This window comes from Scardinius erythrophthalmus (genome assembly GCF_964197995.2).
Source record: "Scardinius erythrophthalmus genome assembly, chromosome: 1".
Taxonomy (NCBI): Eukaryota; Metazoa; Chordata; class Actinopteri; order Cypriniformes; family Leuciscidae; genus Scardinius; species Scardinius erythrophthalmus.
This window is the reverse complement of record NC_138221.1, coordinates 18,627,643-18,653,076: the sequence shown is the minus strand read 5'-3', so window position 1 is coordinate 18,653,076 and position 25,434 is coordinate 18,627,643. Positions and strand designations below refer to the sequence as shown.

Here is a 25,434-nt window from a genome sequence, read left to right as displayed (position 1 = left end):
GTGCACACATATCAATTAATGTTCATAATACTATTATTGCATACTGTTCAAAGATTTGAAAAAAAAAAAGGTTTTGATGTTATGGGAACAAAGGTTCTAGAAACACTCATGTCAATAAAGCCCATCTCAATTGAGAAATCTGAATAGAAATAACATTGACACGACTTTTTTTCTGACCATATATATATATATATATGGTCATATGTGTGTGTGTGTATATATATATATATATATATATATATATATATATATATATATACACACACACATTTACATATGTATATAATATTTAAAGCACACATTATAAAACCATGTCAAAATGAAGAGACGCATGTAGACGCATACTACACATAACATGTATTGTGGGTAACGTTAAACAGGCTGACTGTGAGCACGTGACAGTGAAAACATTAAGATTATTTTAACTGAATTAAAATGGAAGAACAATGAGTAATTAACAAGCTTTCAGAACGAACATGCTACAGTTTTATTGTGCTGTCAATAAGTCAACACAGGCTTATCACGCAACAGTTCCGTTAAATGAACGTGCTAACAATTCATTTTCAAGCATTAGAGGCTAAATACTATGGCTATGCATTCAAGACTATTTATTTAGCAAATCGCCATCACGTTTGCTACGTTAACTTTTCAATTAAATGCATCGCAATTGTAAAAAATTATTCGCATTTGATACTCACACTCTGATTGTCATCCATCTTCGCTGGTCCTCTAATTCGGTAGGTGGCGCTGTCACTAAAAACCTAGGGTCCTAGAAATGCGGTCCTAAAAGTGGGGTCCTGAAAATGCAGCCTCCGGCTCTGCAGGCAGACCCTACTCGCACAACCAGCAGAAAGAGAGCAACTGGAATACAGAGAAGCGGTGTGTAATCCTTATTGTTATTTTTGTGTGATTATGTTTATGTTTACATGTGCTTAGTCGCTATGAAAATTATTTTGAGGCGTCTTTGATCTACCGTTGGCTGTCTATGACGTCACCGCTTGCGCGCGCCTCATGAGTTTTCAGTTAATTCGAGCCGCCAATAGCTGGGTTTCAGTCACGTGATTATTATGACGCACGAAGGCGGGGCGATTTCAAATGGAGGGCAGGAAGTAAACAAGGAGAATACGTCTATGGAGGAAACCGCTGCGGAGTGTCCGTAATGTACATTTATCCGATTTTTTTGACCGTCCGTTTACACATTCTTTAAACTGTGACCCATATCCGATTCATGTGTTTACACTTGCCATACTATCTGAAACATCGCGCATGCTTAAAGGGTTAAATTCTCTTGCACAGATGGATGAACGCGAAATATACTTGATGCTCTGCGATATATGCGAAGTTCGCCAAACATCACCATGATTATGAGGCGAAGGAGGACGAAAAGTGTCATCATTGCACATATGCTTCAGTTATTGTGTGTGAGAGAGATCTCAGGACTGGTGGGAGCATATTGTGTTTAAATATTGGCTTTAACTGAGGAGACGTTGCCTAATGTAATGCCTCAGAAAATGCGATCTGCCTGTTTACATGACAGTCGTACGTGGCACATATCCAATTTATTTCCACATATGAATGAGGCCTGAAACCGATCTCGAAATATCCAAATGCATGCGTTTTTTTCCTGTTTACACTGTCATGGAACACATTGGATCTGTGTCACATATGAGCAAAAAATCGGAATTGGATCACATTTCACTGACAGTGTAAACGAGGTAAATGAGCATTTAACGACAACCTAATGCTATATAAACACAGACACAAAAAACACGTTGTTTAGCTAACATACCTCCGACGAAGTGATCGTTGCAGACTCGGGCATTAACAGACTCTGCTCCTCCCGACCGCAGACGTAACTTGCGTTAAAAAATCCACTTTTTACGGCATTGTTCTGTGAGCTTTTTACATTTCTCACCTTTATGAGTGACGTTCTTAGGTACTCTATAAAAACCCTTTCCCTTTTCTCGATTAGAGTGACTGGAGCAGCCGCAAACTACACAATACATTGACATTTTTTCAGGTGGCAGATTCAGCTATTTCACTTCCTGCCCTCCATCTGAGTTTCGCGCTCTCGTCATGCAGTAGCGTGACGTCATGTGAAAACCTATAAAGAAGAAGAGTATCAGCGTCGAGTCTTCAGAGGTAAGGAGATCAGTTTAAGGTATTTCTCATATTTACACAACCATCAAACACACTTTATACAGTTTGATTAAGCGACAGGCTCATTTTTGTATTGTTTTCATCGATCACAGAGATTCTTATGTGATATGCGTCTTTTCTGGCATCTTCCTATAGGAAGCTGTTGCATGCTGTTGAATCAACACTGAAATTAACTAAACGGGGAGAAATAGGACAAAAGCATTTCAACCTTTAAAAATAAAATTGGCTTCAGAAGTCTGATGTCATAACTGCAGGTGGTCCAACGTACAGTTCAGGTTTTTAAAAATCTGTCTTACATCAGACTACTGCCTCTTTTCCTTTGGGTTCTCTGAAATCTGAAAAAAAGAAAGCATGAGGTTACTCAAGAACAAGTCAATTCAGTTGCCACATTCAAGAATGTTAATATACTAAACACAATATGATTTTTGATTTTCATGAAGGTACACATCTCTAGTGTTGGAAAATGTGTGATAGCATCCGATCCATGGTAGCTTTCATGAGAAATGAAAGCTACCTATTAAAGGTTAAATTTTTTACCCTATTCATGTGAGAAAAATAATGAATAGGCGTATGAATAGGCTATATTTGGGTCTTTTTCTGAACTTTCCCCTAATGGGATTCTTCGGGGCTTTTTTTTCCTTACTCAGGACATATTGAGGATACAAAATCAGTTGAGTTTGATTCTGTTGCAATTTGTTCACGGTTGACCCCCATTTTGGCTTAAAACGCCTGGACTACTATACAAATACAAATTTGTACAAACTCGATACTCTTAAGCACACCTGAAGCAGCTAATCAAGGTCATTAGGATCAATGGAAACTTCCAGGCAGGTGTTGGAGCTAAACTCTTCATGAAGAGGAACAAACACCTATAAGCTATAGCCATTAACTATATCTCAGTTAATTTTCTGTGAAACTACATAGTATTCAAGTAACAAGTTTATCTTGTAGAATAAAAGAGCTTAGTTTTTTTCAATGAAAATTTCTTTAAAGGGATGGTTCAGCCCGAAATAAAAATTGTGTCATCATTTACTCACCCTCAAGTTGTTCCTTGAGTTTCTTTCTTCTGTTGAACACAAGAGACGATATTTTAAAGAATGTTGGTAACCAGAAATTTGACAGTGGCCATTGATTTCCATAGTAGAAAATAAATACCATGGAAGTCAATGGCTACCATCAACTGTCAGGATGCCAACATTCTTCACTCTATCTTCTTTTGTGGTCAGCAGAAGAAAGAAATTCATACAGTTTGGAACAACTTGAGGGTGAGTAAATAATGACAGAATTTTCATTTTGGGTTGAACTATCCCTTTGAAGCTGCAGATTCACCTTATGTAGACCTTGATCTCTTTAAATATCACAAAATAGCCATTTTAGTCACTTTCTTAATAAACACAAGATGTTTTTTGTTATTGTGTTTCAGTGGAAACAAGCTAAACTGAATGGAAAATCGGTTACATTTCTCAAATTTAAAAAAGATTCAGAAATATGAATGCTTTTTTTTTTAATTGTCCATCTTCGACGGCCTTCATTCCTACTAAAGGAGCAATGTGCTCTGCATGCAAGCACTGACGGATGCAAGACATGGGCTATGTTTACAGTGTAGGCTAACTTTCTTGCTCATGTTCATGTCTCCTGCACTTCAAGAAATGTGTTAAATGACGTTAGAACTTTATTCAGGAAATTCGTAATAAATTTTACTAAAGCAATGTGCATTTTTTAAGAATGTAGATGCACCATTGTTTGAAACTGTGCTAGAGAAGTCATGCAAGTAGGGATGGGCGATATATCGCATGCGATTGTTATGCGCATCTCATCAGTAAAGCCGGTTCCTTGATTAGTAGTAAATCGCCTTCACCTGCTTTCAGATGGAGCGGTGTTAAATTAACACTCCTGGGGCTGGGAGTGTATATGAGTCCACACTCAAGAGTGTTAAAGTTAATGAGATAATTAAGTGATTAATTAAGTGACTATTGAGCATTATTGAAGACACCTGATGTTAACAAGCAGAATCACTGAAGGAGAAAATCACAAATTGTAAGTTACCATTAAGGTGATGGGTGTTTGCTTTAGTTGGGCTCTAGACCATTATATGTTTACTTTAATATTTACTGTTGTTTGTCTGCTGTTATTGATTTATAACAGTTAAATGAACAAAGTAAAATATTATCTTATAGTGTTGGTTATGTGTTGACATAATCATGCTGTGATCTGAAAAAGGAAACTTATTGAGATAGTTTGGTTTAACTTGTTAGCAGCAAATTAGTGATTCTTCAGCCTATGATTATCAGTACTTTACTTATAATTCAAAATATTTAATAAACATTGTTCTGATCAAAAGACATTTAGATAAATTCATTTAAAACACAGACATCAATAATCAGCCTGTGAATCTCAACAATGGTGACAATAATAAAGCATGTTGCAGTGGCTGCCACCAATCACAACTCATTAATGGCTCCCATCATGCATTGCGGTATGAATAAATTATGATCTGAATTGTCTATGTAATTTACTTTTCCTAATTGAATATTCTGCTCGTCAAACGAAGAGAAATGTCTCCATTTTTCAAAATAACCATATACGTGTAAACGGGGCCTCAGTAGTCTAATGCTTCCTCATTAGAGGGAAAACACAGGTGCATCCTATACAGAAGTCTTGTTTGTTGAAGCACATGACATACTTGCATGTAGGGATGGGCGATATATCGCATGCGATTGTTATGCGCATCTCATCAGTAAAGCCGGTTCCTTGATTAGTAGTAAATCACCTTCACCTGCTTTCAGATGGAGCGGCATTTACTACAAAGAGCCGTAGTTAACTGACAAGCTGAGCCAAATCACATCAATATCGCGGACGTATTGGCAGCAATAATTAATGCGATATGGCTCAGCTTGTCAGTTAACTACGGCTCTTTGTACACAGCAAAAACTCCAGTAAATTAACACTGCTGGGAGTGTATGAGTCCACACTCAAGAGTGTTAAAGTTAATGAGATAATTAAGTGATTAATTTAGTGATGATTGAACATTATTGAAGACACCTGATGTTAACAAGCAGAATCACTGAAGGAGAAAATCTCAAATTGTAAGTTACCATTGTGGTGATGGGTGTTTGCTTTAGTTGGGCTCTTGACCATTATATGTTTACTTTAGATTTTGTTTGGCTGTTGTATCTGAATTGTAACTGCCAGTTGAACAAAGAAAAAAGTGATCTGTTGCTGTTGGTTACATTATAACATTCATCATTTGAACTTGATCACTGAACTCATTAAGATCTTTCATTCTGACTTCGATTTATGTTGTTGGTTAGAGAATCTGCATAAATGGCCAGAATTTTTTATATAATTTAAAGGATTTCTTAAAAGTTGTTTTTTTTTAAAAATCGTTCTTTTAGGCACACACAGATGTCAAGATTCAGTCTATGCATCTCAACAATGGTGACGAGCAGAATATTCAATTAGGAAAAGTAAATTACATAGACAATTCAGATCATAATTTATTCATACCGCAATGCATGATGGGAGCCATTAATGAGTTGTGATTGGTGGCAGCCACTGCAACATGCTTTATTATTGTCACCATTGTTGAGATTCACAGGCTGATTATTGATGTCTGTGTTTTAAATGAATTTATCTAAATGTCTTTTGATCAGAACAATGTTTATTAAATATTTTGAATTATAAGTAAAGTACTGATAATCATAGGCTGAAGAATCACTAATTTGCTGCTAACAAGTTAAACCAAACTATCTCAATAAGTTTCCTTTTTCAGATCACAGCATGATTATGTCAACACATAACCAACACTATAAGATAATATTTTACTTTGTTCATTTAACTGTTATAAATCAATAACAGCAGACAAACAACAGTAAATATTAAAGTAAACATATAATGGTCAAGAGCCCAACTAAAGCAAACACCCATCACCTTAATGGTAACTTACAATTTGTGATTTTCTCCTTCAGTGATTCTGCTTGTTAACATCAGGTGTCTTCAATAATGCTCAATAGTCACTTAATTAATCACTTAATTATCTCATTAACTTTAACACTCTTGAGTGTGGACTCATATACACTCCCAGCCCCAGGAGTGTTAATTTAACACCGCTCCATCTGAAAGCAGGTGAAGGCGATTTACTACTAATCAAGGAACCGGCTTTACTGATGAGATGCGCATAACAATCGCATGCGATATATCGCCCATCCCTAATCAAAACTATAATAAAAACTCTGACAAGGAGTTTTTTCCCCTTGCAGAATAGGCTACATACCTCTAGTTTTACTCTTGATACTAAAACTTGTTATTAAAGGAGAATTGCGTAGCTTCTGACATTTCTAACAGTTACTGACACCAGTGGCCGTTAGAGGAACTGCAGCCAGTCTCATGCTTGTTCTCGGTGCGCACGCGCTTGTACGACCACATCAACAAGGGTTGCCGCAGCAACCACTGACGGCTCATCGAGATTCACCAGCATAATGTTTGAGGTAAGAAAACACTATTTGAAAACACTACAGATTGCCGCTCCTTACTAATAATGGCTGCTGTGCCGTACGGATGTAAGCCCAAGTAGACGAGAACGCGCGTGACTTCACATTTTGTGAATTTTCGCGCTGTTTCGGGCCCGACTCCTCCACACACAATTGAGCCTACAGGCTGTTAGAGGCAACCGTGGTGGACAGTCAAGGTGTCATTCTTTTTATTACATCATGGTTGGCTCATACATGTACAAATGAAAACTCTATCTTAAAGATTTTTTTAAGTAAAAACCTACACAGAGCCCCTTTAAAAGTACTTTTTCCAGAAATTAGGCCTACTCTTTTTGAAAAAGAAAAAAAACCCTCAGTGACATGGCAGCCATCGATTGAGTCAGCCCTGCAAACCTGTTGGTAGACATCTTAGCGGATAGTGGAAATATGCACTCAAACACTCTGGAGACCATCCCATATGATGTCCCACCAGCAGAGAGGCCTTACCAGGGGCAGCCCATCCCAGTCCAGCGGCACCACCAGGGTCTCCCTACTCAGCTCAATAAAAGTCTACATCATTTTTTTTCTTATTTTATGTACTGTAAATGTTTGTTGATTTTGATATGTTTAACGTATGTTGTTAATAGTTGGAAAAAGTACTTTAATGTAGCCCGTGGAATGAATGATTTTCATTCACCAATTTTATTTGAAAAAAAAAAAAGGTATACAAGAGTTTGTTTCATGTAGAAGTTATGACTGTCAAAAAAATAAACAATGGGGGGGGGGGGGGGGGGGGGGAGAAGCGAAAGAAACCTCAAATTCAAGGGACAGCAGCATGTGTCCAAATTTTAATCTTAACCATTCTATTTCATCAGAAACTATTTGTAAACAGGGCTTTAAGTGTAACATACCGAACTTGTCCTTTACATTAGATCCAGTTTATTTGCAACACTGTGCATGAGCGTGAATCCCACAATATCCATCTTTGATCTTGCTGGTGTCAGATCCACTGCGAGAAGAGAGAACTGTCTGGCTTGCCTGTGCTATTCTCACTCCTCCTCTCACTGCAGCCGGTGCATTTCAAACAAACAAGCATAGACAAACATTGGCAACCAACCATAGATATTATATAGAGATGTCTATGTTGGCAAACCTGTGATTAATTACCGGGGCTCCGCCCTAAAGATGTCCAGATTGCCTGTGAGTGCTAAATCAAGCTGTTCTGAATTATTAAGAGCGTTTAAATAACGCTGGCATCAGTGCAGCTGATTTAGAGTTAAGCTGTAGAGCCCTGTGGATCTTAACAGAAGTGCTGCAGGGTTTCTGAAAGAGACTCTTGATTTCTGTCTAGTCTTGGATGATTGCTCTTCATGGCTGTGAGGGAGATTTGTGTTTGGAAAGGGCTCATTTTAGCCCTTTTCCTTTTTGCTGTTAATGGACAGAAAAGGCCGTAAGTACATGGGCTTTGAAGAGAAAAGTGGCCTAATGTCTAATCTGTGCTGAATGATGCAGTCGTAAAGATGGCAAAATGAAGCACCGAAGCATTAACTGTTTAAGTTCATTAATCATGTTGTACTTTTTCCCATCTAGTGGTCAAGGGATGAATGGGACCCACCAAATTATTATTTAACACTTGGTTTTTTTTTGTGTGTGTGTTTGAGTCACTGTTGGACGGAGTTTGTGCTATTGGAGTTATTGTTCCTCAAATATTTCTGAACAAAAAGGGCTGTATTGTGGTTTTTTTGTTTTGTTTTGTTTTTTTTTTTTGTTTTTTTTTGTGATGATGGCACAGTGCTGCTAAATCAGGCTTTCCACTTTATTTACTTTATTTTTTCACATAGGCTACTTCAACCCACTAGCCGATGGAGATCACCACTTTGGCTTATTTTGATGCACAGACCTGGCAACCCTGTGGCATCCACTTTCTGTGAACATTCAGCCAACATGCAAATGCTCTGACCTGATTCCCTTTGGTTCCTGAACCTAAACTTAATGCTGTTTTCACAGGTTATTCATGGTGACGTTCCCTGCAGTGATTGAAACTGGATCTAATGCCAAATTGTGTGCAAGTCTTCTGAAACCCCAAGAGAGACTCACAATGACTGTTTCTCTGCTTGATGAGGAAAATGGGATGACTCCACTTGTGCAGCAGGTTTCTTCAAAGCCATTCCACCAATGCTTTAGTTTCCAGGTCTGTTGTCATGAGACATGATTTTTATTTATTTATTTTTGTCTGGTTTGAGTTAACTGGGTTTCTCTACAGGCTCCTCGAGTAGATGGAGAATCTGTGCAGATGCTGAAGGTAGAAGTCCAAGGGAGGGTTTTCAGAGCGACTCAAGAGAGGAAAGTCATGTTCAGACGTTACCTGCCTTTGACCTTCATCCAAACAGACAAACCCATCTACAATCCAGGACAAACAGGTGAGCTGTGAATGTCCCTTGGTTTAATATTAGAGTTGTAGATAGTCCAATACGCTACAAGTTCTGATTGTCTTTGCATTATGAAAATAATTTGAGTTTATCTGTCTTTGCAGTGAATTTCAGAGTTGTCACCATGGATGCCAAATTTGTGCCACTTAATCAGATGGTAAGTTCTGGCCATGAACAAATTGCAAATTTATTGCAGGTTATTTTTGCGTGCATAGTTTTTTTGCAGTTCTCTTCAATGACTGCTGCAATAGTGTCTTTTAAATGCTTAATATTCCTGTCTTTGTCTTTCAGTACAATCTGGTGGTGGTGGAGGTGAGAATTTGTTCTTGTCCAAGTCTTTGAATGGAGCCACTGACACTTTCTGTTTGCTGTTTTTCTGAGCCATTCATTGTTTCAATAGGACTTCAATAATAACCGCATTGGTCAGTGGACAAACGTTTCCTCAACGGGTTGGATCTTGCAGCTTTCTCACAAGTTAAACCCAGAGGCTCCAATTGGGATGTACACACTAAAGGCTTATATTGGTGACCAAATGATCTCCCATGTTTTTGAAGTGAAAAAATATGGTAAGTTATTGTGAATGATGTGCAACAGTTCAATGACAGATCTGAGGTCTTACAGCGTTTTTATTTCTGGCTTAGTTTTGCCCAAGTTTAATGTGACCATAAACGCACCAGAGACGTATAGCGTTGCAGATGTGGGACTGAAAGTTGAGGCTTGTGCTAAGTGAGTGAAAAGTACAGATATTGTCTTGTGGTTGGTCCGTTCTTAATTTTGTTCCTTGTGATGTTTCTCAGATACACATATGGCCAACCTGTACCCGGTCAAGCCTTGGTGGAAGTGTGCCGTGATCCCTTTCCATTTGCAGTGGTTCCTGAGTTGACCCGTCGTTGCCTGACTAAAACCGCAAAGGTTTGACTCCTGACTTACAGTGGAGGGTTTTACTTCTGCTTGACTTTAATGTGACTTTGTTCTGCTACCAGATGAATGAAACCGGCTGTGCCTCCCTTATCGTCGATACATCAGTGTTTTTCAACACGGAATTTGAAAATGATATGCCAGACACTTTTCTTGTAAATGTGAATGTCACTGAGGTGGGAACAGGTGAGCTATGGCTAATCCGAACCAATGGTAGCTACTTGCTTTAAAGTTTGTTCACTTTTTTTTCTTTTTTTTTTCATCTATCAACACCCATCCATCCCTCCCCCAGATGTATTGATGTCAAAATCTGCAACAGTGTCCATTACGTTTGAAGTTGGCAGAGTTATGTTTTTGGACATCCCAGAATATCTTGAGCATGGATCAATGATCAATGGGAAGGCAAGTAAAATTAATTCCTTGTTGCAGAAGCTTTCACATTGGTTACCTTTCCTAACCTTGATCGTTCCCAAAAGATCTCAGTGTCTCATTTTGATGGGACTCCAGTCGCAAACAAAGTGGTTTATCTCCTGGATGGTAACCGCTGGCCCAACAAACTGCTGCTGAAACTGACCACTAACCAGAAAGGACTGGCCTCATTCTCCCTCAGCACTGCTAGTCTTCCTAAAGCTGCTCTGAATCTGGTGGTACGATTTGCTCTGTGTTTTGTGAAATGTAGACTCGGATCTCAAATGTAGATCTCAATTTCTCTCGCAAGAAACCCATTCCATTCGTTGTTCCCCAGGCAAGTGTGACTCCAGAGGTTGTTTCTGGTTACAAAACGCCACACTTCACCACAGATACCAGGGTTGTTAAGCTTCTCCAACCTGATTCTCCTGACACTCCATCTAGTGAACTGACTATAGTGAAGCTCGAGCAGCCACTCAAATGTGGTGCTGTGTTTCCAGTGACTGTGAAGTATTCTTTTGTTGGAGAGGCTGGAGACTACAGCGTTGACATTGTCTATATGGTGAGTGGATATCAGTGTTTTTTTTATATATATATATATATATATATATTAGGGCTGGGGGAATTAACGCGTTAATCTGTGCGATTAATTTGAAATGTTTAACGCGTAAAAAAAAAACGCATTTAACGCAGCACTTTTTTTTTTTGCCTCGTTTTAATGATTTCCTGTTGCGGCTGCTATTGAAAAGCCGAAAATATGTGCATCGGGTTTCATTCTCGCGCAGCTTTCATGAGTGGGTCTTTTCCGCTCCGTGTGCGCCGCCGCACTCTCCGTTCCGTGTGTGTGTGTGTGTGTGTCGGCCATAGGTGTAGGCGGCTGCGCTCTCTGCTCAATGTTCGACTCCGTGTTTGCGCTGCGCGTTCTGCTCTGTCGTTCACGGCCCAAACGCTTCAATCATGTACCGAGCACTGGAAAAGTAAAGTCCGCTCAAATAAGGTGAAATTTCTCTTTAGATTTCTGTTTGCTGAGCTGGTATAGTAGGATATTGCTGGGCAGCAACAATGTTAAAGGAATAGTTCACCCAAAAATGAAAATTCTGTCATTTACTCTCCCTCAAGTTGTTCCAAACCGGTATGATTTCCTTTCTTCTGCTAAACACAAAACAAGATATTTTAAAGAAGGTTGGTAATTAAACAGTTGCTGGTCCCCATTGACTTCCATAGTATTTTTTTTTCCTACTATGGAATCAATGGGGTCCATCAGTCGTTTGGTTACCGACTTTTTTCAAAATATCTTCTTTTGTGTTCAGCAGAAGAAAGAAAGATATAAAGGTTTGGAACAACTTGAGGGAGAGTAAATGATAATCATACATGCTCTGGTAATAATAGCTTTTTTAGGACTATAGTTCATTTTTATAATTAGTTAAAAAAATTGAAAAAAAAAAATCTTAAATTGATTGTTGATTGATTATTGAAAAAGAATAATACATTGATATATTGATGTTTAATATTATTTTAATATAGGGCTATTTTCTGTTCCTTTCTTTCAGGTGATTCTAAGTTTAATTATTGATGATTGCAAGCTTGGAGGAAATGCAATTAATTGCAGCAAATTGTGCAATTAATTAGTTAGTTTTTTTTAATCGATTCCCAGCCCTAATATATATATTGCTCTCGCCTGTTTTATGCACCCACTTGTCTTGTTTTTGTCAGGTCTTGTCCAGAGGATTGATCGTCCTCCATGGATTTCAGACGGTCACAGCGAGGGCTTCTAATACAGTCACGAGCGGCTCTGTGTCGTTCCAGCTGTCTGTCCGTGTCGATATGGCTCCAGTTGTACAGATTCTGGTCTACTGTGTTCTGCCCAGTGAGAATGTTGTTGTTGGCAGTGCATCGTTTGACACAGAAACATGTTTCCAAAACAAAGTATGATGTGCACTAGCATCTTTTGCCTTCAAGTGGGGTATAATGACATGTCCTACAGCGTGTGGGTCCTTGTTCCAGGTGTCTCTACAGTTCTCTCCAGCTACGGCCGTTCCTGCTGAGGAAAATGTTCTGACTGTCTCTGCTCAAGCAGGATCTCTGTGTGGCATCAGTGCTGTAGATCAGAGCGTCTGGATCTTGGAGCCAGGAAGACGTCTGAGTGCTAAAATGGTATCCGTGTGCAGTTGATTTAAATTGTTGTTGTTCTTGACTGACATTCAGGTTCAGCTTTAGAATGCGTAATGCTGAGAGAAATTGAACAAACCTATTATGATAGTAGGTTTAGTGTACATCTTAACACTTATGTATTCTGTGACATAACATTCCAAACAGTAATGAATTTGTAAAACACTTTTCAAAAAGTGACCTTTTTTTCATGGTTTCAAGGTGTTTGACTTGCTCCCGGTGCGATCGCTATCAGGTTACCCAAACAGCGTTCAGGATGAACCAGAGTGTCTAGGTTTTCGACCACTTCTAGCTTTTGAAGCAGATCGTGCCTACCCTGCTCCTACAAATCAAGCCTACACAACCTTCAAGGTAGAAAACCGTATTTTGTGACTACATGTTCACAAACTGAGTCATTGACTTTAAATCTGTCTTGTGTTTTGACTTGTCTCTCTGACAGAGCCTGGGAATGAAGATCGTAACAAATCTCGCTGTACAAGCCCCTCCGTGCCCGCTGTATCCCAGATTCCCAGATGGTAGGTCTATGCAGAGAAGCCATTCTTTCACTGAAATTCTGCATGACTTGGTGAACTTGCATTTAGTTATGTGAGGTTACCCTTATGAAAAGTATACTTAAAACGTACAGTATGGACTTTTTTTGCCACTAGGGGTTGCTAACCTCTTTACATTAGCAAAGGCGTAGTTTGACATAATATTTGCAAAGAATTAAAGATCGTTTTGTCAACGTCAAGCCAACCGATCTAATGTTTATGGATAATCTGAATAATCAATACTTTTATTATGACTGATCTAAAGCAGTTCGGGATTGCTAAGAGTAAGCTATCAACTCCACACGTGATGTGAGTCCCGCGGATAGAGGAATATGGACATTTCGTTCTACCGAACTACATGCGAGTGCAGAATTACAACTCGCAGGTCAGTTTATTAGGCAAATTAAACTTGTGAGGTAATGCAGCGCTGTTTCACTTGGTCTAACATTACACTATCACACTAAACTGCATTTGAGTGTTGAAATGTATGTTAGTTTGTCTGTATGAGACTAGCAGTAAGCTAGATCAACAGAATAACATACAGATCATATTCTAACATTTTATCATTGTTGAACTATATAACACTTGATTAGTTTTATGTAAATGTGCTCACCTGTTTAAAGTACATGTAGGAGCGGTCGGAGTCCCGGACGTGGAGCTCTCGTTTATATAATGTCTATGCGAGCTCTCGGCATCTTAAACACTGCGCTGATATATCTTGCTTTAGTTATTTTATCCAAAGTCTGCTTGCCATGGTCCATAATGTTTGAATGAAACCACAACAGCAACTGCGTGCAAATAGACATTGCGAACTACAGTTGTCCACGTCAGTCACTTTTGTTACTATCAGACGGCTCTGGTTACCATGGCAGTGTGAGCGGAAAAGTTTTCTTAAAGTGAACTTAAAATGATACTTGGTTTACTATTTATTTATCGTTTTTGCACTTTCAGTAGGCCTATACCATTGTTCAAATATTTTTTTTTTTTACTCAAAATACCTTTAACTGTACTTAATTTTTATAAACATTTTATTAGCTTCATGCATCTTTTTATTCAACACTTGAATGTTGGTAAGTTTGATAAAGGCACAATTTTAAACAGTTGAGAATCTCATTTTTGCTAAAGACTACGCCTTAAAGGGATAGTTCGCCCAAAAATGAAAATTGTCGTTTACTCACCCTCAAGTTGTTAAACCTGTATGCATTTCTTTTTTCTGCTAAAAACAAAAGATATTTTGAAACGTCGGTAACCAAACAGTTTATGGACCCCGTTGACTTTCATAGTAGTTAAAAAAGATACTATGGAAGTCAATGGGGTCCAACTGTTTGGTTACCGACACTTTTCAATATCGTTTGTTTTTAGCAGAAAAAAGAAATTCATACAGGTTTGAAACAACTTGAGGGGGAGTCATTTTTGGGTGAACTTTCCCTTTAATCAGGTTCAGAATGATGATCAAAACACAGTTGGAGTCCAACACCCCAAACGCTTCAGTTGCTTTCTCCATGGGCTACACTTCATTTGGTAATATTAAGCCGTTTAAATTTACACACCGTTTAATGTTTGATCACATTATCTTACATTTGTGAGCAATCTTTCACTTGTTTCAGCATCTATCTCCATGGGCTACACTTCATTTGGTAATATTAAGCCGTTTTAAATTTACACACCGTTTAATGTTTGATCACATTATCTTACATTTGTGAGCAATCTTTCACTTGTTTCAGCATCTATGTTTGGATCCGGAGATTCTGTACTAGATGTGTCATAGTGCCCCCTACCGTATAACAGTGAAAACATGGATAGCTGGAGTTCAGCTACACAGAAAAAAAAATCAGATACACAGATTTAAAAGCATGTTTTATATCTATTTTAATCAATATTTTCAAACGATGTAAATAACATAGTTCTTCCATATACGGTCTTATGAAAGAGTATATAATAGGCTACTTGATCAAGAGTTTCAAGAGTTAATCTTTTGATTGAGATATACAAAAGTATTAAGTATTCTAGTTGTTTTGAGTACAAGTACAGGCCAAATACTTTTCTCGCAGTATAAAAGTACACATGTAATTAAGTTTATGTGAGGAGTGTATATAAAATGTTACTGAAAGTATGCTTATTTTTAGTTGAAAATCAGTATACTAATAGAGAACTTAACCCTTACAAAAAATAAGTTCATCACCGTGTACAAGATCAGGTTCAGTTCCATATTTTTTTTTACTCTAAGCTATTCCACCCGAAAGCTTGATACTGTATAAACATGAACCTGCTAGTTTATAAGACAGTGTAATGTTTTAAAGTGTTTACCATTTTGATTGAGTACCTTATTAAATACTAGTACAAGCTTGGAATACTTGGAATTCTTAATTATACTTTAACCCTCTGATGGTCTTCGTTTAGCAGTCACACTGGGGGCCTTCCCGGTCATAAATGACCGGACACCTAAAAATGAAACTTCCTCCATCCCAGTAAAAACCAATGCAATTTATTTTTGTTCTATAATATTTATTCTTTTTAATTTAGAATTGAGACAATTTGATTGAACTTATTAATATTTATGCAATATTTATAGTCCATTTTTTGCCATTGAAAATGTTTTTTTTTTTTTTGATTTAAAAAAAAAAAATTCTATGCATTATTTTCGGGTAAAATAGAGACTAGGCTTTCAGAAAAAAAAAAATTAAAAAAAAATTCATCAATTCATTAATCATAAAATTAAATAAAACATGTTATTGCATGGGTTTACCACTAGATGCCTGTAATAGCTCTAAATGGAGATGTTTGTGAATTCTAGTTGTTTTTGGACCAAAATACTTTTAAGATGTGGATTGAATATTTTTTTAGAAATTCTCAAATAATACTTTTTGCCAAGGTTTATAACATTTTATTAGAAATTCTCTAATACTTTTTGCCAAGGTTTATAACATTTTATTAATTATTATTTTAATAATTTTAATAATTATTATATTAATTATATATACATATATTAATTATAATTATTAATTATGTTATGTTTTTCACTCTTGATGTTTTAGAGCTTCACCCCTTCATTGCTGAGCATTTTTTTCTGCATCGTGGCTGATTTGTAGAGAATTTGTGTTTTTGTCAATTTCCCATTCATTTCCTATGGGGGTAATTTTGACCGAAGACCAAAATCATAACTAATTTTTTTACGACCACTTAGCATGCTCGGATCATGAACTCAATTTTTTTGTGTGTTCACATACCTAATGCCAGAAAAGTCACCAAGTTTCGTAACATTCTGATGAAGCTGTGATTTTTTTAAAAATTCAAAACAGATTTTTGTAATCTGAATTTATTGGTGTGTATGTGTATAAACGTGTGTTTGTATGTGTGTGTGGGTGTGAATTTTTTGCACTCTTGATGTTGTAGAGTGTCACCCCTTTACTGCGGTGTACTTTTTTTTTTTTTTAGAATCGTGTCCGATTTGTAGATTGTACAGACAAAAATTCAGAGAATTTGTGTTTTTGTAAATTTCCCATTCATTTCCTATGGGTCGGTCATTTTTGACCGAAGACCACGAGTGTGACTCTTTTTGTTTACGACCACTTAGCATGCTCGGATCATGACCTCAATTTTTTTTGTATTCACATACCTAATGCCAGAAAAGTCACCAAGTTTCATAACCTTCCGATGAAGCTGTGATTTTTAAAATTTCAAAACAGAAAATTATTCGGTCAGAAATGACCGAGGACCATCAGAGGGTTAAGTAGATCCCGCTCAAGTATAGGCCAAATATACTTGGACTTTTCTGTCAGTATTAGTCAAGTATACTTAAGTGCAATTTGAAGTGTATTTCTGAGAAGTCCATACATGCAAGTAAACTGGAAAAAAAAAAAAAAAAAAAAAAAAAAAAAAAAAAATAATAATAATAATAATAATAATAATAATAATAATAATAATAATAATAATAATAATAATAATAATAATAATAATAATAATAATAATAATAATAATAATAGCACACTTTATTAAACTTTTTCGTAAGGGTACTCCTTGTGGATCAACAAATTGTGTGGTGTTGGGTGTTTTAATTTCCATAAATGCAATAAGGGGCAGTTACAGTATGAACCTGTTTATCCTGCAGATACAAAGACAGTTTGGTGTAAAATTTCTTGTCTCTTTCACTGATTATTTTGAATGGTTCTGTATCAGTCGCCTTTGCAGCACAACCAAATTCTAGACGTGTCCCTTCATCTTTTGAAGTTACTGTCAGGACTTACTTTCCAGAAACATGGCTCTGGCAGCTTGCTCGTGTGGGGTTAGTGAAGCATCTTGTTCCTTCTAAAGCTACTTGCCCAGTTTTTTTTCCTGCTCCCTTATTTTTCTCCTGTCTGTCAGAAACACTGGATCCACACGAGTTCCTCTCACTGTTCCTGACACAATCACCACATGGGAGACTGAGGTGTTCTGCCTGTCCTCAAAAGGTTTTGGTCTGGCTCCTCCTGCTCTGCTGACGGTCTTCCAGCCCTTCTTCTTGGAGCTCTCCCTGCCGTACTCCATTGTCCGTGGGGAGTCTTTTGAGCTGAAGGCCACAGTCTTCAGCTATCTGTCCAAGTGCATCATGGTCTGCCATGGTTTTCTTTTATAATTCATCTGTTTAGAGAAGGTCATGTCTTTGCTTCATGTGTTCCATTTCATTGGCAGGTTAAAGTAATTCCAACTTCATCCACGGCCTTCACTCTTAAACCATATACTGATCCGTATACATCCTGTATTTGTGCCAATGGGAGAAGAACCTTCAAATGGGTTCTCTCAGCTTCTGTTCTTGGTCAGTTTTGGATCATCTCTAAATTAAGTGTATATTAAGGGTGTTGCTCACTTCCTGTCTGTCACTGCAGGAACTGTCAACGTGACTGTCAGTGCTGTAGCTGAAGCATCCCGGTCTCGATGTGGCACTGAAGTCGTGACTGTGCCTACGAGAGGACGCATCGACGTAGTCACTCGAAGTCTACTTGTCCTGGTGAGTGTTAACTAGCCTTCTGGAGTTTGATCATGGAGCTCCTGCTGCTTTACTAATGTGGTGTTATTGCTTTTATAGCCTGAAGGAGTTGAAAGGACAAACACCCAGAGTTGGTTACTGTGTCCAAAGGGTTTGTTTGCACTCAGTGATTCCCAAATACGTTCTCCTTGTATAGCCAAACATTAGCCTAGCTCTAAAATGCTGATCCCTTCTCTTGTCTGCAGGAAGAGATCTTTCTGAAGACGTGACTCTGAGATTTCCAACAAACATGGTTCAAGGATCAGCTAGATGCTCCGTTTCAGTCCTTGGTACTACATTTCATTCAGTAGAAACTGGCATGTGAATTTTGGTAGAATAACTGTTTCTGATGTGGGTTTTATGCTTGACCTCTCATAGGGGACATAATGGGTCGTGCGCTGAAGAATCTAAATGGGTTATTACAGATGCCATCTGGCTGTGGAGAACAGAATATGATCATTCTTGCTCCCAATATTTACATCCTGCTGTACCTGAAGGTCACAGGGCAACTCACTGCAGCCATCCGAGAGACTGCCACAGGCTTCCTTCAGACTGGTATGGATGACCAAATCCACTTTATATATGTAGGAGACTCAATTTCAAGGAAGCTTTGTCCTGCTCTTCCCATTGGACTAACACTTACATGTGCTGTATGATCCAATCAGGATACCAAGGAGAACTGAACTACAGACACAACGATGGATCATACAGCACATTTGGTTATGATGAATCAAATACATGGTGATTTTTCTCACTGTTCTACTGTTGTGTATAATCTGTTGTGGCACAAACAGTTAGTTTAATTTGTCAACCTTTTTCACAACCAGGTTGACCGCCTTTGTCATGAGGTCTTTTGGTCTAGCAAGGCAATTTGTCTTCATTGATCCACATGTCCTGCAGAGTGCAAAGGATTGGTTGATCAGCAAGCAGGGTTCAGACGGCTGTTTCATTCAGCAGGGAACTCTGTACCATAGTGACATGAAGGTGCAATACATGTTTCTTAATGCACTGGAACAATGGACTGTTCTTCTAAATCAAAATTTTTTTTTTTTTTTTAAAAGGGTGGAGTTGGTGACAGTGTGACTATGACTGCCTACATTGTTGCATCGCTGCTTGAACTAGGTGTCCCCACCATGGTAAGACCAATCCAGTAGTTGTATGAGCTCCTTGCAGATGAACTTACTGTTCTGGGGTGCGTTTCCCGAAAGCATCGTTGGCCAACTATGGTCGCAAGTTCCGTCGTTACCAATAGAGTTCAATGGACGTTGCGATGAACTTGCAACCATAGTTGGCCAACAATGCTTTCGGGAAACGCACCCCTGGCTGTCTGATGTGTTTTTTTTTTTTTTTTTTTTTTTAGGATTCTGTCATTACCAACGGTCTGTCATGCTTGAGGCCTGTCGTTGGGAACGTTGGGAACACTTATGCCACGGCTCTGCTGGCCTACACCTTCAGTCTGGCCAGAGAGACCACCACTCGATCACAGCTTTTAACTGCCTTGGACAACCTTGCAATATCTGAAGGTAAGATTTACCAGCCTCTTGATGTTGATTCGTCAGGTTCTTTGTCATCAACTTTCTCCCCTCCATCTCATCCTAAGGCACTAAGGTTCATTGGTCTCAGACGACATCTGGTGATACTCTGGCGGTGGAGATTAGCTCTTACGTGCTGCTAGCGGTTCTCGCTGTTCAGCCTCTCACGACGGCTGATCTGGGTTATGCTAACCGCATTGTCAACTGGCTCGTGGCCCAGCAGAATCCCTATGGAGGGTTTTCCTCCACCCAGGTGCCTCTGACTACCAAACATGAGTGCAATCATCATTTGAGTATTTATTTTAATCTTGTGCTTGTTTTTAGGACACAGTGGTGGCTCTTCAGGCTCTGTCTGTGTATTCTGCTCAAGTGTTCAGCTTGGATGGCTCCAGCACTGTTACCGTACAGTCCTCAGTAGTAGGAGGAGACTCTTATAGCTTCAAAGTGAATCGGGACAACAGGCTGCTGTATCAGGAGAAGCCGCTGAAGAATGTTCCAGGCAAATATAGTGTTAAAGCATCAGGATCCACTTGTGTGTCTGTGCAGGTCTGTATCTTCCTCTATCTATATTTGTTGTGCACAGCCAAATCTAAATGTGTTTGTTTGATTTTCTACTTGTACTTTAGGTTGCATGTTTCTACAACATCCCAACACCCGTTAAAGTCTCCATGACGCTGAGTGTCGAAGCGAAGGTGACTGGAGACTGCCAACCGCTTGGAGCCAATCTCATGTTGAAGTTCACTGTTAAGTAAGCAGCATTGTGTCCTGAAACCAACTGATGTTTATGACTCTTACAAAAAGGGAAGCTGTATTCTTGATCTTGTTGACTAAACCTCTTTTTCACCCTCATTCAGATACAATGGTGTGAAATCAAGCACTAACATGGTTCTAGTGGATATTAAGCTCCTGTCAGGCTTCACGGCAGATACGTCACTGGTTTGTATTTAAGAAAGTCCCAAGATGCTTGAAGCTCCTTCAATTGTAATTGTGTAAATGGTCTCTTCCCCTCAGCTTGGTTCTTCACCCCAATCGTTTGCACAACTAGTGGAGCGGGTTGATGCTGAAGATGATCATGTCCTAGTGTATCTGAAAGAGGTGAGACTGTACACTGGGTATATTCATTAGCTGCCATTTTCCCATGTGCTGCTGTTCATCCTTTCTGTCTTGCAGGTTCCCAAAGGTGTCCCCATGAGTTACACTCTGCAGCTGAATCAGGTTCTTGCAGTGGAAAATCTCAAGCCAGCAGTCATCAATGTTTATGACTACTATCAGACAAGTATGCTTTCATCCTAATCATGCTTTGCTGTGGCTGAATTACTGTTAAATGATCCAGGTCGTTTTGTTCCCATTTCAGGTGATTCGTTTGAGACGTCCTACACATCTCCCTGTCCATGATTTGATTCAGTACTGGCTGTAGGACATGTGACTTGAATAAAACCACTATACAACCAGTTCTATTGCCTCTTGTTCGTACTGCACTTTTGCACTGCATTTTCCTTGATCTTTCAACAGTTAAGAGTTCATTACACTATAAAAGTACCCTGTGAGTTTCAAAACTTTCTTATTCCAAAAACCCACTTTATTGAAACCAAGGCCAGAAAACGACAGGTTCTCAAGTGGAAACTTGTGACCTCACAGGGCAGTTGTTGACTGCCTTTGCAGAATATCATCAACGTCTGTCTACATCACCATCTTTGGCCCCGCCCACTGGAGTGTTAGTGAATAGATGTGAAAAGATCGACACAGGATCAAAGCCATTACCTTCCAAATGATCCTAATGCTAGGAAGGTGTGTGTTTTTTTTTTTTTTTTTTTTTTACTAAGGGACCGTTCGGTATTTATGGAAGGGGCCACCGGAGGAATCCAGTTTGGCGCTGTTTGACAGTGCGCGCGCTTCAGTTCGCGCTTAGAAAAAGTGCATCATGTCAGAACAGAATGCCAAAGAAATGTTTACCTGGCAAAGCTTTAAAGCACGAGCAAAATAATGAACTTTTGTGATTGCGAATAAGTGCACAGTGTCCTGTGAGTGTAACTCTACCGCTGCATTAACATGTGATGTGAACGTACGTCGAGTTTTACAGTTTTGGGACTGAGGCACCAGAACTGCAGCCGATAGAATGTGCGCTGTAGCGCGATACTACCATATTTTAGTTTCCATTCTTATTGTTTCCACGATGTGTAAGATGTAGGGCTACCACCTTTATATTAGTATTATTTAAGTTAACATAATAAAATACATAGACCTACACCACAAAAACTAGTTGAGGATAGATTCGTTAAAATTGGGCGATTCTGGACGTGACATTTGCAGTCAAAACTTGAAAAATAAATTCTCAGAAAATGCATTTAATACCAATATTTTGAAACGTCTGAAAGGAGTCAAGACATTAGAAAAATATCAGTCTACACATGCATTTTATTTAATATGAGGGAAATACACATGTGACGTGACACAAAATCTTTAACTTTTAGGTGGCAAAATATTTTTTAGTAATTCTATGAATTACACTGCAAACCAAAAGATATATACCCACCGGATGAATAAAGATCGGCCTCCACAGAACATAAAATATTATTTTTATTTTGTTTTTCGTGTTCGCATTTATGTGAAAACAAAAAAAAACACAATGTTACGGGCGTGACAGTTCTCCATTACGGACATGACTGCTCTGAAAGCGACATTAAAAATTTCACAGAGACCTCAAACCGAAAGCACAAAGCCTTTCTTTAAAGTGAATTTTTATTTTTTTACTAATTGTATCTTTATTTTTTTACTAATTGTATCTTAATTTTAATCAATGTTTCATCTGGATTTAATAAATAAGTATAGTAGAAAATAGATAATCATGACACGGAGGCGCGGGCGAGTGAACTGGACTCTTGTCTCATAAATGAACCGAAACTCAGCGTAAGGTAGGCTATGCTACTTGCCTCACAGACCTGAGAAATGTATAGAAAGCTTGAAATGTCTACTTTTAAACAGAACAATTTAAAACGAAGGAAAACAGACTGCTTTCTGCTTATGAAATGTGCATTTCTTTCTGGCGCGTTCTGAGAAGATCGTGACGCATTGTCAACTTCATCTTTGCAGTCGACACAGAAAACACTTGTTTATTAATAATTAAAATGTCTCCTTGCTATATTTGACATATTAATAATCATTACTTTTGCTGGTTCTTTGTGACAGCTTTTAGATGCCATGGCAGCGCCACCCACATGTTGAACGAGTCACACCGCATCAGCACCGAAAACATGATTTTTTTTTTCAAATCTTACAGCCCTAGTAAGATGAGAAAGCAAGAGTTTATGGTTTAAAAAACAAACAAAGAATGGCTATCTGAACATCTTTGCCAAGCGCAAACCAGTACAGAAGTAGGCTAATCAATAAATTATCGGGGAGGGTCATGCCTTTTTTCACAATCATTTTGGAGGGTCATAGAAAAATTTATTGCTGGCGAAGGGAGGGTCATGACTTTTTTGACAACAGATCTCAAAACTCCTCCGGTGGCCCCTTAAATAAATAACGAACAGTCCCTAAGAGAACGTCTCAGCAGTGCATTGTTAGTATTCGGTACATTTCACTGGATTATTTGGTAATTCATTCATAGTTTCTACACAGGCTTTGCAAACAGACTTTTACGATATGGATCTGCCAGCAAAACCACAAACATGGAAGTAATCATATTTATTCCAATCTCTGATCAGTGATTTCTGATGTGTAATCAAGTTCAGACAATCTTTCTCATTGTTCAAGACTGTTTATGCATCTGTATATCAAGCCAGTGACTAAAATATCTACTTTCCATTGTTTCACTGAGGTGAATTTAATCTTAAACTGATTAAATGTATACAGAAAGTAATCAAAGAATGCTCCCTTTCCAATCGCTCAAGCTGGCAATCACACATCAGAGTTTAACTGGACACTTGCCAACAAACATGTCAGCAAATGACAGCAGTGAGCGTTTACATGTTTCACAGCAGACACACCCCTTCAAACAGTGTTCAAATCAGAGGCTAAAATCAGGAGAGGAAAAATGCCTTTTATTTCTAAAATATGATAATGTATGTAAAAATAATACTAACATTTTAAAATAATATAATAGTCCAGTTCATGACCCCTTTAACACAGCTTTTAAGCCTGGGTAAAGCATTTCACTCTTGTAATTTAAAAACGGGGTTCAATCACACTACTTTTCACCCGGGCTTTGAATCCCTGTTCTGGAGCAGGATTAGCTTTGATTTTATTGTGTTAACTCCACATTGCAGTGCCAAACTTGCCCAGTGTGACGTGGTGGTAGAATGTTACAGAGTAAAGAAAGGAAAAACAGAAACTAAGTGTGAATAGTGTCAAAATGCTTGTTTTAGTTATAAAATATTTGTTCTTGTTAAATCAATCATTCATTGGTTATTTAAATAATGCATCTTGGAAAAAGGGAGACACCTACAGGCAAGAAGAGTGTACAATGGGTTGAATCAGCCATCTTCTCAGTTCACACAAGCTGTTGAGAAGGATGTTTTATTGCCGGACCAGCAATATTTATTGTCTGTTTGGTGCTCTTTGTGTCTTTTCTAGATTTCCTCAGTTGCAGTAAACACTAAAGTGAATGGGCTCAGCAAAATTGCTTTCACATGGTCATTATTGAAATGAAAGAACACACGAACCAAGATGGGTTACATTAGCAAATGACAACTAATCGTGAGCCTTCTATTCACACACTTTGGGCAGTCACTGAAACACTGAGTGTTGTAGGTCTATATAAACAGTCGTTTCAGCGTATGATAGGAAAAATGTCAAACGGTGATAGAAAACAGGACAATTGGAGGCTAAATACTGCCCTATTTGAGGGTATATTATCGGGCGATTTTGGATTCAGCCGTTGTCGTTTAAACATACCTTTAGTAATCCTTAAGATATTGATTAGCTTATTCAGGTGTGTTTTATTAGAGATGGAGCTAAACTCCGCAAGACAGTGTATATTTATTTCTTGATATACCCCGAATAGAATGGAAGTGAAATGTAACAACATGCCCCATAGGTGAAGTACATTGTAACTTGACCATATGACAGATTAAAATGCTATCTGATCTTATATATAAAATATATATAAATAGACAAACTAAAATGTTTTCTCAATAAAATACAATTATTAGCCTATCTTTTTTTGTATAAAATAATGCAAATTTTTAATAATTAAACAATGAACACACAGCTATACAACATAGTTCAAAACATAATAATAAATAACAATTTCTGAACATTGACACACACACACACACACACACACACACACAACCCACAGATAGACACACGCCAGTATCGTACAGACTGTGCGCCAATATCAAGTTCTCTTTCGCGGAAGAACGAACAACACACACATACATGTCAAAATGAACGCGCTGCCTGTGAATGTCCTGACTGTGACACACAGAAAGACTAGCCTATATCGTGCGTGCGCACAAAACAGCATGCCAGAATACAGTTCTCTTTCAAGCTTGAACGAACAATAACACACACAATTATGCCAAAATGTATTTTTATCGAGTATCTTCATAACATAGTCTTATGATGAACGTGAAGAGTTGTGACTAGTGAGAGAATGAGGCGCGTGTGAGATCCGCATCTTTGACAGCAGCGGCTGGTCTTAAAGGGACAGTACACACTAGCCACTAATAATATCTGTCGCTAAAGTTAGTCAAAGAACAAAGGGAACAGAGAAAAACACTCACTGCTCTTGACTAAAGAACTTTTTTTCTTTAGGCAGATTATCACTAATCTGTGTGTGCATTTGTTTTCCTTGAGAACCAAGCAAGTTGACTC

At 38.2% G+C, this 25,434-nt stretch overlaps 1 protein-coding gene across 3 annotated transcripts; it reads left to right on the top strand.

The window, feature by feature from the left end:
• The first annotated feature begins 1,052 nt into the window (after positions 1 to 1,052).
• LOC308699855 (pregnancy zone protein-like) lies at positions 1,053 to 21,068 on the top strand. Of its 3 annotated transcripts, XM_081380969.1 has the most exons (35): positions 1,085 to 1,161; positions 1,973 to 2,142; positions 8,637 to 8,820; positions 8,893 to 9,049; positions 9,163 to 9,215; positions 9,350 to 9,370; positions 9,459 to 9,624; positions 9,700 to 9,784; positions 9,856 to 9,970; positions 10,042 to 10,162; positions 10,269 to 10,378; positions 10,453 to 10,623; positions 10,722 to 10,946; positions 12,098 to 12,310; positions 12,389 to 12,538; positions 12,755 to 12,904; positions 12,993 to 13,068; positions 17,260 to 17,365; positions 17,446 to 17,671; positions 17,752 to 17,875; positions 17,946 to 18,067; positions 18,146 to 18,197; positions 18,292 to 18,375; positions 18,464 to 18,640; positions 18,751 to 18,826; positions 18,913 to 19,069; positions 19,147 to 19,221; positions 19,446 to 19,608; positions 19,686 to 19,870; positions 19,942 to 20,163; positions 20,244 to 20,365; positions 20,472 to 20,553; positions 20,629 to 20,712; positions 20,788 to 20,893; positions 20,972 to 21,068. In XM_081380969.1, exons 3-35 carry the CDS (start codon positions 8,644 to 8,646, stop codon positions 21,010 to 21,012), a joined length of 4,194 nt encoding a protein of 1,397 aa, XP_081237095.1. In that variant the 5' UTR covers positions 1,085 to 1,161; positions 1,973 to 2,142; positions 8,637 to 8,643; the 3' UTR covers positions 21,013 to 21,068. The 3 variants fall into 3 exon arrangements, with proteins under 3 accessions (XP_081237094.1, XP_081237095.1, XP_081237093.1); XM_081380968.1 differs by having other exon boundaries at positions 1,053 to 2,142; XM_081380967.1 differs by lacking the exons at positions 1,085 to 1,161; positions 1,973 to 2,142 and adding an exon at positions 7,873 to 8,079.
• Positions 21,069 to 25,434: the final 4,366 nt, after the last annotated feature.